Below are 14876 nucleotides of genomic sequence, written 5' to 3'. Positions count from 1 at the left end.
GGACAGCAGCGGTTTTTGAAATGAAATGTGCCAGTTGTTTTTACGTAATGACTTGCTTTAGTAGTTGTACCACACTTATACATGTTGGTCAACAGTTTTTAAATGTGCTTTATAAATAAATTTACATTTGATTATAGGCACATTTACTGAGAATGTAAGTTATGTGTTTGTTATCTCTTTTATGTTCCTATTTGTTTTTCAAAAACGTTGGTGCAAGTTTCCAAATAGCCATTATTTCAATAAACTGATACCATATTGAGAATCAAAATGGTTACTTTCTTGCCTGGAAAACTATTTAACTTAAAAACTTGGCAAGAAAAGGATAATAAAGCTGGCAACATGCAGCAAAGTAATAGCACTTCTGCTTTAAAATGGAAGTAAGATTACAAAATGATGCAATATGGACATGGAATAAGGTGAAGAACAAAAGAGGTAGGTGGAAAATTATGTTGAGGAATTAGTTTGAGTATTTAAGTCTCTTTCTAATGAAGTTCACAAGTTTGCGGTTGTTTGTCACCTCTGTCTGAACTCCTGGAAGACGATGCGGTTGGGGAAGCCCTGTCTGCAGATGCGAATCCCCTCTAGGACTCCATTACACCTCAGCTGGTCCAGAACCAGATGAGGTTCCAGTTTACCAGCCTGAAGAAGAAACAAATACAAAAAGCACCATTGTGTGTTTCTTTTTTTTTTAAACCATAATTTATTATATAATCAAAATCTAGCAACAATCTGTAACTGTTTTTTGGTTAAGTTTTTTTCTTATCTGAATCAAGCATCAAAAGATAGGTGTCATACGTTATAGGATATTGGACTGTATAACTAAAACTTGTCTGATACACCATGTGTCAGATTTGGGTTTTTTTTCTGGTGGATCCCCACACGTTAAGTAAAGCAGAACACTTTTATTCCCCAGCATTCAAAGTTCATTAATATATCTCGTTCTTTTCTTCTTTGTTATATTTGGAGTTGGGTCTTATACAGGCACCAGCATGCCAGTGCACATTAGTAGTTCATTATATTGAATGTGCCAGGATCGCATTCTTTGTTCTGTACCTTCTTCTCGTGGTTGGGGATGATGCAGCGGACAAAGTTCGGGTTGGTGTTCCTGAGTGTGGTCATGAGGTTACCCAGCTGCTCCTTGTACAGTTGGCCCACTGTGCGGAACATACCTTTACGGGTTTTAAACGCACCGTGCATGGAGTCCGCCATTCCTGCTACCTTATCCAAGCCGACAATATGGTCCACTGTGAGGAGAGGGAGAAAGTGTGGGAGGGGGGGGAAATGTTGTCAATGTGTTATGTAACACAAAAATGTATAATTATTTATCATACTGAAACATGTTTGTCACATCTTTTACATGTGGATAACAAATAACTATCAGCTTCTTTGACAAAAACATCAGATGGAGCTAACTACATGTGCCATTGTGTGACTATGATTGCTTCACTTCAGTGAAGTGTGTGTGTAGAGATAGAGAGATAGATAGATATATAGATCTGAAATGTTTGTCATTTTTAACTGGTGCATTTCCAATACCTTTTGTACCAACAGTAACTTACGCAGTAACCATTATGAGATTGTGGATCAATTCAGTTACACCACTTACTGTCTCTCCACAGGTCAGCAGTAAATTTGTCTGTTGACTGGTTGAACAAAGTTGCCACACACTCATTCAGAGGATCCATGTTCTTCATCAGCCACTCATCTGCTTTGTAGTCCACCTGCATCAGAGGAGAGACAAATTTGTATGAAGAACTGCAGTTGAGGTAACCACCAAACCATTGTTCGTTTAAAAAAGGGCTGTACTCGATATTCAGAAAAAGAGTGGTGGTCTGGGATTAATTCCACACAGCTTTTACAGACTCTTCCAACTTGCCAAATAGCGACACTTTGTCACGGCCTTCTGCGTCTGATACCATTACACAAGGCACTGACATGCATTCGTGGCCAGACCAGCTTTTAAAACAGAGAACAGTGAAGCTCAAATTGCAACAGAACACACAGAGTTTAACTTCATTCTCTGCTCAGGACGTCATTACTCCACTATATCTTTACATAGCAAATAGTTGTGTACTGCTATATCAACATTCTCAATATCAAGTAAAGGCCATTGAAGTTATTAATACTCTGTGCCCCATTTTATTCCAAAGCACAGTGCAAGTATTTATGAGATTTATAAGCCGTGTAATTAGCAAAGAAGTTTCTCTTGAAGCCAAACTCAAATCAGAATTGAGCCAGAGGACTATGTTGTTATTTTGCAGCCATCTAGAGGTGGAAAGTCACTACATACATTTACTCAAGTACAATTTTCAGATACGCGTACTTTACTTGATTATTTCCATTTTATGGTATCACTTCACTAAATTTAAGAGGAAAATATACTTTTTACTCCTTACATTTATGACAGATGCAATTACTAGTTAAACTTCATATTAAGATTCTTGAAATGAAAGTATATCAGTTAAGAAAATCTTATATATATATATATTCAACTAAAAGTAGACAAAGCAGCTAATACTTGACCCCCTCCACAAACTACAACTTTGAAATACTACTTTCATGGTAATGCATCAATAATAATCCACTAAAATAATACTCAGAGGCCATTCTGCATGAGTGATGTTACTTTAACTACACTTTGCTGAAAATATTTCTGTATTAAAAACAAGTCCCAAATCCAACAAAATAAACAAAGTATTTATCACTGACCTTTCCAGCATAGTGTATAATGCAAAAATCAGCATTGTCCTTAAGTTTTTTGGGTCTCTGGTACTTGGAGTGTGTTCCCTGCTCCTGATGCACTTTCTCCACAAAGCTCTTGTCTGTTGCTTTAGGGAACCAGCACTCTTCATCCAGCAGAGCCAGGATACCTGGAGGGCCGGCCTGTGATGAACAATGGGAGGGAATACACAAAACAGATGATTAAATGTTTTTAAACTGCAGACTGACCTACGTATGTGCAGTTGAAATGTCTCAGTTACACACATGTTTTGCAGAAAATACAGCAAATGACTTCTGCAGAAGTCTTGTAAACAACCTTTCATCTCAGGTGTTACTTCAGGCTAGGACAAGTACTGTGGGTTGTTATTTGTAGGAGGAATAGTAACTGGGAGACGTCTTACAGGTTTTTCAATGAGGTCGATGCAGGGCTGCAGGTCAAGACCAAAGTCGATGAAACTCCACTCGATGCCCTCCCTCTGGTACTCCTCCTGCTCCAGGATGAACATGGTGTGGTTGAAGAGCTGCTGCAGCTTCTCATTGGTGTAGTTGATACACAGCTGCTCAAATGAGTTCAACTGTAAGAGAGAATTAAAGAAACATTTAATGACAGAAAATTTAATCTGCACCTTTATTTAGAAACCCTCAATGTCTGGAGAGTGAAGAGGCTACAGGCATCTAGTGTTTCCGGGCTTCTCCAGAGTCTTACAGTCCAGTGAACACTGTTAAAGACCCTACCATCACAGTAAATATTTTGCCTAATTGGACATCCTTTTTAGGCCCACTGGATGTTGCTGCCCATTATTTCTATGAGGAATTGCGTAATATGTATTCACCTCTGTTTGTGAATTAAACCTGCATCTTTTAGTCCAATTGAACTTTGTTAGCAATTCAGGAGTCATGCTATAGAGTGGTGTCAAACACTGAGTGGCTGAGCCAATAGAGCCCCATCAGTGCGATCTGTGTGATCACAAAAGTAGAGGTATGATGCATAACTATCAATCTGTCGAGCCCTAACACCTCACCTCAAAGATCTCAAATCCAGCAATATCAAGGATGCCAATGAAGGAGGCTCCCTGTCTCTTGGTCTTGTCCAGGGCCTTATTGATCCTCATGACCAGCCAGCGGAACATCCTCTCATAAGAGGCTTTAGCAAGAGCCTCAACAGCAAACTCAGCCTGTTCCTGGGTCTGTGCCTTCTGGACATAGTCCCTGCCAACCTGCAAAAAGAAATACTCCACTGTTATCCTGCGATACTTAAAATTATCGATACACAGGAAGCTGGCTAATTGAGAAAACCTTGTTCATTTATTTGTCATGAGGAAACGAAAAAAAATAAAATAAATAAAAACACACCAGGTTCAAACTAAATTTAAAAAAATAACAAACATGAACCGACACACAATGAGGTCCACATTTTCTATTAAATGTCAATGAAATGAATAATGTTTTGACAGATAAGCAGACCTTGATTCTGGGGGACAGGATGGCTCGTGTGAAGTCGGTCACATTGATGCTCAGCAAGTGACACGCTTTCTGGGCAGCTGGGGGTGAAACATGGGGTCACATTGGAGGATGTAAGTTGGATTAATTGGAAACGTTTAAATAAAAAGGCAGTGAAACAGACAGCATGCACAGAGAAAAAGATGATGCTGGTGGTGGTGGTGTGTCTGTGTGTACCAGTGTCATCGGGCATGGAGGCCTGGTCAGAGTGACGCTCCTTCTTGAAGGTCATGTTCCCTAACTGCAGCACTGCCGACATCACCTTCAACAGACCTGACAAACAGACAGAAGAAGTCACTCTGTGCTGCAGAAGAAAGAATCACATGAAGACAAAGTGCCACTTAACCGTACGTTTGATAATCTCACTATAAAAAAACACCCCCAAAAAAACACCCCCTGGAAACTCATTCTGTGCAATAGGATATTTAAAAACAAACTCTTCAAATCTTGATGTCTTGTGTCACCTGTGTGCATGCATGTGCGTCCTTGTGCGTGAGACAAACAAAACGGGGAACCAACTCTTAGAAAAACTGTTTCATAGTGCAAATACAGATCTAAAACTCCACAGGGAACCTTTAATTGATAATTAAAATAATCCTTAAAAAAAACTATAAACAAGTTTAAAAAAAAGAAAAAGGAAAAAAAAAAAAAAAAGATATGTACCAATTCTTTCATCTTCTGGGATACTCATGATCTGAAATGCGTCCATGGTCTCAGTAAACATGTCTGTGTCCTGCTGGCCAGGTATCGTCACTTTTCCATTGGACAGGAAACGGTACTTGCTGTAATCCTCCAGACACAACTCGGCTAGATGATGAAAAAGAGGAGAGAAATGACTATTTTAATGGACTTGTTAAGCTGAGAGGGATCTGGCAGTACGTTTTAATTGTGCTGCTAAACTCTTTGGCTTTTATGCATACAACAGTACCATTGTATTGCACAAATAACTGAACTGAGAAGCTCAGTTTTCAATATTCATCGACTTCTTTTGTAGGTGAGTGCTTAACTTGAACTTGCCTCTTGAACTGCAAGTCCACACATTGACTTTGCTACTCCCTGCAACTTTCATTCACATCGCTCAGTATGATGCATTTACGCTGTGATAAATGTCTTACAGCGCAGCTTGTCCCCTGCTCCTGTCAGCATGTAGTAGAAGATGTGGAAGCTTCTCTCATCTTTTGCTTGTCGGATGGCTCGAGACTTCTCCAGCAGATCTGGTAACATTTCAGTCAAGGACAAACATATGCAAATGCAGCGAGAAAACAGCATCTTTAAAATGTACAGAAGCAAAGCTGGTCAAACACACAGACTCTCAGGGCCTAGAACTAAAAGCTAAAAGGGAGAGTGACAGACATCCGTCGGTCTTTCAACAGATGGAGACAGTTACAGTACATTATTGAAAAGGATTCAAAACCGACCCTGAATTGTCCCCCTTTCTCCAAGACAGGTATATATCTATTTCATTCATAAAATTTGCTACAACAAACTTTTGCTAATGCTTGTGACACAGCTACAGTGACACCCGGTTTAGCTCACAACACATCCAAAGTAGGCCAAGTTACTATATGCAACACTTGAAATGCAACAGAGAACAGTAACAATTTTCATACTTTAAATTAATGGTTTTCTGTCCGAGCAAAACATTCATTGCAACTATATGACCTCCAGGTAGCGCTAACTCAGTGATATAGTGGGTAGTACATGCTTTCCTCCCGTGCCTTGGAGGCACCTGGCAAGTTAATTCCTTTACACAACAATTTAGTAATTATGCATTGTTCTTAAAAAGGATGCAAGTTTCAATGTTGGCTCCAACGATGTATCCGTTGACGTCAAAGTTGATCCTGATGAATTTTCCCTACAAGACAAAACCAATCAAACCATTTTCATATGTAGCAATAAACCTTGTAATGCTTTTTAAGGTTGAATGTGATTCATTTACAAAACTTCCTGAAAACCTGTTTTCTGAGTGGGCAGCACGAGTTGGTAAACTCATATTTATTATCTAATGTTTATCCCATTTTATTTTTATTGGTGCTTAATGTTATGTTACACAAATGTTATTATGGATAAAGTAAGCTTTCAGGTACATCAAGTCGTTCTTACGAATCTTGAGGAGTTGTCGTTCTTGACGGTCTTTGCGTTGCCAAATGCCTCCAGGATGGGGTTTGCTTGCAGCAGCTGTTTCTCTAGTTCCCCCTGACAAAAGAGAAGACAGTTTCAGAAACAACAGGACTTCAATAAAAACTGTATCATGACTCTAAGCTGCAGATTATTAAGGCAAACACAACTTCACATCATGCATTTATCTTGAAGCGCTCCAGAACTTGCTAGCTGCAGCTCACTGGCTAATACAAACATAAGATCTGTGCAACCAAAACTTGTTTATTCCAAAAGATTTACCTCAGAGGATGTTATCATTGCCCAATCAACCACACACTTAAGCCAATACTGAACCATGCACATTCCAACACAAATACCACCAAGCCCACTCAAGCACAAAACCCCTGTAAGACCGTCCCTGTCCATGCAGGCACATACAAGAGGACATAGGAAGCACACAGTCTGGTTAGCCAAGATTGCCCAAGGAAAAGCAGGAGTGCATCTTAACACCCCCAAACACATACATTACTACTACATAACAATGAAGAAATCAGGACTGACCAGATTGAGGAAAAATAGCTGCTGGGTGAAGTAGATTACTGTCACCTAATACGGCATTTAAACTACAGGCAACCACACCGAGGCCTGTTTTAGCATTTGACACAAATCTCAGATAAAGTTACTGCTCAACTGGTCTTCTGTGTCACTAAGGAAATAAATTGTTGAGCAATCATGTCTCTTAATCCTCTAAACCTACACCAGTCTTTTTTTTAAAGATTTTTTAGGCATTTTAGGCCTTTATTTGAAAGGATAGCTGAAGACATGAAAAGAGAGAGACGGAATGACATGTAGCAAAGAGCCGCAGGTCAGTGCCAAACCCGGGCCTGCTGCGCCGAGGAGTTAACCTCGATATATGGACACCCACACCAGACTCTTTTTGTAATTGGTGATTTTTTTTGTTTTTTTAAAAACAAACTATATCTCAAATCTAACTTATACATATGAGGGATAGATCTCCGTAACATTATAGTTTGCTAATTTCTTATATTTAAAAAAAAAAAAAAGAAGGTAGTTTTACATTTTGGGAAATCCACTTTTTTGCTTTTGTGCCAAGAGTATGATGATTGATACTACTTTTATATTTGTATGACCGATTCGACGCTAGCACCAGTTGCCTGAAGCAGCTTGGTTTAAATACAAAGCTAGCTTGTCTTTGTACAAAAAGGTAAAAAAACTCCACCTTCCAGCTCCTCTAAAGCTCACAAATGAACCCGTTATCTGTTGTTTGTTGTTTGTTTGTCTTTAACGGTGTATTGTCAGGTTCATCATGTTATCTTAGCCAGGCTAACTGTTTCCTCTCCAGAAACCATCACCTTAATCGGGTTGGAGAGGTTTGTGTGTGAGGGCTACCCTGACTTGAAGAAGTCTGGGGCCCCTGCCTTGAGCCAGGCCCACATGGAGGGCGTCAGCGAGCACATGGTGGCCGAGTTTGCCGTGAAGTCCAAGCTGTTTTGCCGTTTCCGTTTTGCTAAGCTAACCAACTGTGAGTGTCAGGTCATATTTAACAAACACAAGAGTGATCTTCTCGTCGAACTCTCGTTAAGAAAATGAGTAAACATATTTCTCAAAAATGTCAAAATATTCCTATAAAGCCATAGACCTTAAATACTATTTGAAAGCATTTCCTTCAAAACCCAAAGACAATAAAACATTTCCTGTGAGTAGAGTGCATGTGCATAAACAGACACCATGCATGGAGTCAGAGAGATTAACTCACATGTGACAAAGCTGCAATGCCCTGGAGAAGAGGTGAAAAGGGAGAGAGTTCAACACATTTCATACCAACTTCAGCACACAAACTAGATAACTGTAGAGGAAACCTGGTGTATCATGGAGTGATTTAGCAAACAGTTCCTGTAAAGACTTGTGAAATGAAATAACACAAACACACACACACACACACACACACACACGCGCACGCGCTTCACTGTAAGTTGGTGTAAGAAAAGAGGTGAGGCCAGCACGTCGAGGCCTGAAAGAAGAATGTAAGATAGTTGCCACATAGCTCGTTCAAGTAGACTTCATTATAAAAGACGGACCATTCAGGGGAAGAACTGTGTTTATACATCATAAAGAACAGAAGGGAGGCAGTAATAATTAATGAACAGTAGAGCAGAGATCTTTAACAGGGGGTCCGGGGGTCCTCAGAGTTACTAAGAGGGGGGGGGGCGGGGGGGGGGGGGGGGGGGGTCTTGCCTAACATAAATCCAACATATTATTAACAAATGTAAATCTGTCTATTTGATAACAGGCGTACTGGCCCATAGGTAAGGTAGTCACATGTTTTTTTAACATCAAAGCATGATTTATGAAATCATACCAACAATTATTTGAATAGCTTAGTATTGTATGCAAAAAAGAAAAAAAAAAAAGTTTGTATAAAAAGGTTTTAGGTTGCCCTACAGGTTATTGTAGGCCCAGGTTAATTTCATACAGTCATGTAGAAGGGATTCTATCATGTTTTTTTCTAAGAGGGGGAAATAAAAAAAAATGTAAAGTTTTTACTGACCTGGTCTTTTTTGGACTTGAAAGAGGACGCAACATGGGCAAGATACTGAATGACTTTCTTGGTATTTTCTGTTTTCCCTGCTCCAGATTCCCCACTGCAGAGAAAGATGCAGTTTATACATCAATTAGGGGTTAGTATACTGAACGTCATGATCCTAAGACATTAAATACAACACATCACAATCAAAAAAAAGTTGGAGTCTGTGATTCCAATCCAACACGTTTTTTTTCCCAATTAAGTAAATCTCTCTTCATGGTAATCTTGAAATGGGAAACAAACAGACTAACTCTGACGGAGCCATACATCACAATTCTGTTCTTGCACAGGACAGGGTCATTAATGTATGAAGAGAGAGGCAGTGGCAGTGAGAGGGACAGGAAATCTGACTCATGCTAATGTACTGATGGAGCACTGGCAGGAGGGGTGTATTTGTTCAGTTCAAATGTCTCCAAAATCACATTTTCCACCTTTAAAGATGAGGTTTCCAATAAATGGAAGTGTGACCTCTTTTCTCATAGCCTGCAGAAATATAAAAACAAAAATTCTTCTATGGAGAAAAAAGAATAAAACTATGAACCTGATTTGTTTTTTTATGGGTGAAAAAACCTGAAAGTGTTCAGAAAACATTAACTTCTACAATTCCTGACAAATGTAATCTACTGATTAATATCATATGATATGATATGTTCAAAAGCTAGCAGATTGCAAATAAATAAAGCTTTAAGTGAGACTGTTTTGTTAAAGTCTGCTCAATAACAATTCAATTTTGAGTCTATACAGTGTTAAGATGAAAAATCAATTCAAGCTTGAGCCTACAACCAACAGATGCTATCTGTTTGAATCTGTGCAAAAGAAAGACTCATCACTCAAGAAAAGACTGTACACTGTTCTAAACCAAGTTATGAAAATACCAAGAGGACAGAGTAACCTACGTGCAGAGGATGGACTGGTCCTCACGATCTGAGAGGAAGAGAAAGAGGAAAAATCTTAAAATCGGGGGGGTTGTCATAACAGAATACACAGGCAGCTGAAGTGAAGCTCAGTAATAACACAGCATGTGATTGTTCAACTCACATGCTTTACTTACAAAAGTAAAGCATGTTTCTATTCTTTGTCTACATCATTGTGAATCAAATTCCTTGACCTACATACTTTTCCTGATGGTGCAACAAAAAGTCGCTTTTGGAAAAATTGTGGACATTTTTAATCATTTTCTGATATGTTTTAGCCTAAATTATGTATATTTATTTGGTGTCCATGTGTAATGCACATATCAGTGGCTACAAACACTTCTTGTTTATGTACCGTGTATATTCTGTAGCAAACACTGTTTTCCTCAACAAACATAACTGTGGTACCCTGCATCATGCTCCTGTAGGCCGTGTCTGTGATAGCGTAGATGTGAGGGGGCATCTCATGTCTCTTCTTGCCCTTGTACATGTTCACTATGTCCTCAGAGTAGATGGGCAAGTACTTGTACGGGTTGACCACCACACAGAAGAGACCAGAGTACGTCTGGGTAAGATAGAGGACGGTTACCGTCAGGAGATTTAATTCAACCAGTCACAAATGCACACAAATATACATAAAAAAACAACATCCACCAAGACAGATCTGTAACATGAGATTGTGTCTAAATGTGTATCCACCCAAACTCACATAGATGAGTCCAGAGTAGTATCTTTCTTTGAGGTTGTGTAGCACGGAGGCCTCGTTCAAGCACGTGAGCTCCGCCATGTCTTCCACCTTGCTGAACTTAGGGGGGTTCATCTTTTGAATGTCATCCTTGTTTATCGTCACCTGAGATTTCAAGGGACAAGACACCTGTCAGAAGGGTGCCCTGAACAAGATGTAAATAGCAGAAATCTCTTACAGGCACATTTTAACATCAATAATTAAATGAAAAGGCTGGTTGGTTGCCTGAAAAGGACTGTTCAACAACAGACAGAAATTACTCAAAAGAGACATTTTTCACTTTCACCTTCTTGCCAGAGTCTGTCAACTCCACCACACACTCGTCTCCCTGCTCCTCCTTGACGGAGCCAGCCTCGAAGCCCAGCTTCTCCGAGGGGACCCACACCAGCTTCTTGGTGGACCAGTCGGCCTGGGCCAAAGGGTTGCTCCCCCCGCTGCGGTCCCCATACAAGAACTTGTCTGCGTCCGTCATGGTAGCTTTAGGACAGAGCAGGAAAACATTTTCAAAACCAAAATGAAGAGATTTTGAAAAGTATGTCAAATTATGTCCAATAATTTAAATTTTACTGAGAACATTATTGGTTTACTGAAGAGAAGCTTCACTGTGTGAACTAAATATTTTGGTGTGAAGGAAAGGAACATTTTTCACTGTAGGCCATCAACATATGCCACGTTCATTTCGGATTTAGATTTTCTACAATTTTGCATTCTTTGTACAACAGTTTTTTTAACCAACAAATTAAATGTACTTGTTGAACTTTGAAGTCCTAAGCTAGTGAGTCAGCTTGTAGCACTCACAGTACTCATCACCAATGTCACAGGTTGAATTTATGGTTTCATAAAATAATGAACTATTAGAATAATGACGATTGAATGACAGGGCTCCCATCCCAACAAACAATCACCAAAACACAGAACCCAAACAAAACATCCATAAAATAAACCAAAGATTAAATCACAAAATAAGACAGAGAATCCTCTCCAAATTTGGCACCCAACATATTTAGATGAACAACAAAGAAGATACCTGTATTCACTAGTTTGATAGTCATTGAACTAACCGTTTACCAATGTAGTTGTAGTGGTCGACAAGCCTCGACATAAACTGCCATGTGTCTTGAATTATAAACTTAAAAATGGTGCAAAAACATTATGTATAATTCAAATGGAATGAACCCCTTTTATTTGAGAAGAATCAGGATTAAGGTATTCTTTGAAAACCAATGACAAACAGAAAATGATCATTACAGTACTACTTTGTAATGTGAAGCAGAGCAACATCGAAACACGGGGTGTGTCCTCAAGTTCTGTGTCCTCTCTCTTCCCTGATTTCTCCCAATGCCCAACATTTTTTTTTTCCACACAAAAATGTACATTTTTGTCTTTTAAAACAATTAAAAACTAAGGTTTACATGCCTCTGTAGCTTTCGTCAAGTTCTTTATAGTGCTAATGTTGTACTGGACTGCAGTGAATTGAGAACATTTTGCCAACCCTCCAATTACATTCAGAAGGGAGACGCAAAACTATAAACATAATTTACTGTAACATTCAACAATGTACAATGCGAGACGTAACGTACACTTTGAAACTAAAACAGAGTCCGTTATTGCTACTTGCATGAGACTTAAGCAGTCACTTATCACGTGGGATTATAAGCCTATGTTGAGTTTGTATACTGACTTTAAACTTTGATATGTGACTTAAACTTCTCACAAATATTTAACTGAGGTGAGTGAACCGATTTGAACTCTTCAAGGCGATCAAATATACTGCTCTATCAGAAGGTATAGCACAGGTTTGGTCACATAACAACAGCTGTCATTTCATATTGTTTCACTGTATTATTAATCTTATTGTATTATAATAATATGATCATTATTATTATTAGCCTGCAACCTCTTTACCGATGACCTAAAGCTAAAAGTGCTTCAACCCAGACACATGTAAAGATAATGGTAAAACCTACAGTACAACATGTTACTTAGAGAAAAATAATCCCATAAAGTTTTATATGGGTCAATTCCGTCTTTGACAGTGTTTTCATGATCTGAGGCTCAAAACAGAAAACAATTAGCCGCTTTTCACCTGAGCTCTACAGTACGACTCATTCCCTGTCTGACTCACATTCTTTCCTCACCAGCTCATTACACAGAATTCCACAGATTCTCATCTCCTTTTCCCACTCCTCATTATCCCCAACCCTCTGTTTAGATCTGCAATTTCCGCCACAGGTGATAAGTGTGCAGTGATTACATATTCGGCTTCAGGACATTGAGACTAGTTCTAAGCGTTTAAAGCCTTTAGTAGTGTAAGGTCGGTGGAGGGATGCTTTGCAGTCAGAGATGTAGAGAAGAATGTCGGGAACAAGTCTGGGCAGAGACAGACATGCCATTATTCCCCAACCACACCCTGGAGAAGAATCACAAAAAAAAAGAAAACAACCTAAAAAAGATAAGATCCATCACCTTCGATCTGGTTTCACTACCCATTGATATGCAAATTCTCATTTTCAAGAAGGTCCTAAAAATGATTGATTAATCGAATACATTCACAAAAAATGCAAAAAAAAATACATCCCAATCAATGGGAGCCTTACAGAAAGCTTTTTTTTTTTTACTTCTTTCTGTTGAAACTAACTCAGTGGTTCCTACAAGCCTTTTAATAATTTTCCCTTTTTAGTAAAGCGATGACTTTTTATCCCCAACTCCCATCCACCGGATACAAGTTGACTTGAACTTAAAATAAATTGAGATAACTTGCACATAACTCAATCTGAATCTAAAAAATTAATGTAAATTTAAAACCAAACAAAAGTGTTTCTCAAAAGGCTTAATCAAAAGGCTACATGATTTATAAAAATACTCATGTTTTGAATATTTTTACAGGAGCAGCTGCCTCATCTCAGATACAGGACGGATGATTAAAAAACAGCTGAGTGTGTGTGTGTGTGTATGTGTGTGTGTGTGTGTGTGTGTGTGTGTGTGTGTGTGTGTGTGTGTGTGTGTGTGTGTGTGGAGAGGGATAAAGACAGTGTGTTGTGTGTGTTTATAGAGTGAGGGATAAAGGGATCAGTGCACAAGGTGTCATCCGTGTCTCTTTTAAGTTCATTATGTGCTCAGACTCTCGAACATCAGTGGGGGAGGAGGAAGAGGAACACAGTCACATTTCTTCTGGTTTTATCATACAGCACTAAAATCAAAACTGCAGCAGAGGTCAGAAAAAACTAAAAGAAAAGAAATACAGAAAGATCACATATTTAAAGTACGTATACAAGGTGCTGCATGCATCATCCAGTCTCAGGCTGAAATCACAAAACCATTAAAACACAAAGCCCACACAAAACTTGTGACATTCACGTGTATGTGGCATCATCCAAGAGCTAACTTCCTCAGGAAGTTGCACAAACTCTTTCTCTGCACATTTCATAATGAAATGCTTCAATCTTCACGCCCGCTTTTCTGTATCGATTCTTGCCTTTAGACTCAGAGTACCCAACACATGCCTAACCTCAAGATGAGGAATTTAGTCTTAGTGTGTGACTGGAAGGGTTTCCCCACACGACTAATTATGTCTGGAAACAGAATCACCTTTTTTGTGATCAAATATTTCTTATTATGAATCAGAATCACCTTGTTAACCTTACAACTCCTATTGTCTGCATGGGCCAGTTTAATCTGCATCTCCTGTGTTCTTTGGGCATTGTGCACGTTTCTCTCATTATCTCCACGCCCCTGCTCTCTCCTGTTCTTGGCTGTCAGTCAATCCCCGCTTTATCAGGGCTTCCATGGTTCTTACCTCAGAGAGAGCAAGGCCCGACCATCTGCAGCCAGGCTGCTGGTACGAGGCCAGTGGGGTTAGGGGGAAGGGGAAGATGTGTGTGTTTTTTTTTATTTTTTAAATAAATGGACAGGGGTAGATAGCTGTTCAACAAGCAAGCTGAAGACATTAAAAAAAAAAAAATGTGGAAAAAGGTCTGTATTTTCAGTGCAACAAGAGGTCTGCATTTGACTTCCTGTATAAAAAGGTGATAAGAGCCGAATTAAGAGGGCTGATAGGGCTCCAGATGTGACAGAACTGTTTAATTTCCAAGCTGAACCAACAGAGGAAGACACAATTTTGATCTGCAAACCATTTCTACAAGTCATGAGTATAATTATGCCCCAGTTGAAAATGGTCTTATCTTGTCAGACATACAGTGGTGCTTTTTTAGTTTATGAACCCATGCTAAAGTTGACTAAAAAAAAAGGAATTAACTTTTAATCTAGGTATGGTGAAGGGTATGTGATGATG

The 14876-nt window shown here is 39.1% G+C and overlaps 1 protein-coding gene across 3 annotated transcripts in view; it reads right to left on the bottom strand.

Annotated features, from left to right (window-relative positions):
* myh9a (myosin, heavy chain 9a, non-muscle) overlaps positions 1-14876 on the bottom strand; it is a 28356-nt gene that overhangs the window by 11406 nt on the left and 2074 nt on the right. The window contains exons 2-19 of one of the 3 annotated variants that reach the window (XM_032541762.1): positions 10872-11062; positions 10550-10690; positions 10249-10405; positions 9823-9850; positions 8891-8984; positions 8099-8119; positions 6325-6417; positions 6013-6076; positions 5337-5435; positions 4885-5028; positions 4399-4494; positions 4186-4262; positions 3744-3938; positions 3123-3296; positions 2710-2883; positions 1607-1721; positions 1054-1244; positions 518-639 (exon numbers count right to left, since the gene is read on the bottom strand). In XM_032541762.1, coding sequence (XP_032397653.1) covers positions 518-639; positions 1054-1244; positions 1607-1721; positions 2710-2883; positions 3123-3296; positions 3744-3938; positions 4186-4262; positions 4399-4494; positions 4885-5028; positions 5337-5435; positions 6013-6076; positions 6325-6417; positions 8099-8119; positions 8891-8984; positions 9823-9850; positions 10249-10405; positions 10550-10690; positions 10872-11057 — 2171 coding nt within the window. In that variant the 5' untranslated portion in view covers positions 11058-11062. Of the gene's footprint in view, positions 1-517; positions 640-1053; positions 1245-1606; positions 1722-2709; positions 2884-3122; positions 3297-3743; positions 3939-4185; positions 4263-4398; positions 4495-4884; positions 5029-5336; positions 5436-6012; positions 6077-6324; positions 6418-8098; positions 8124-8890; positions 8985-9822; positions 9851-10248; positions 10406-10549; positions 10691-10871; positions 11063-14876 lie in introns of all 3 variants that reach the window. The other 2 variants (XM_032541773.1, XM_032541784.1) reach the window with 2 other exon arrangements.

The sequence above is a fragment of the Etheostoma spectabile genome, chromosome 2, assembly GCF_008692095.1.
Source record: "Etheostoma spectabile isolate EspeVRDwgs_2016 chromosome 2, UIUC_Espe_1.0, whole genome shotgun sequence".
Taxonomy (NCBI): domain Eukaryota; kingdom Metazoa; phylum Chordata; class Actinopteri; order Perciformes; family Percidae; genus Etheostoma; species Etheostoma spectabile.
The sequence above is the reverse complement of the archived record's forward strand: the minus strand, read 5'-3'. Positions and strand labels throughout refer to the sequence as shown.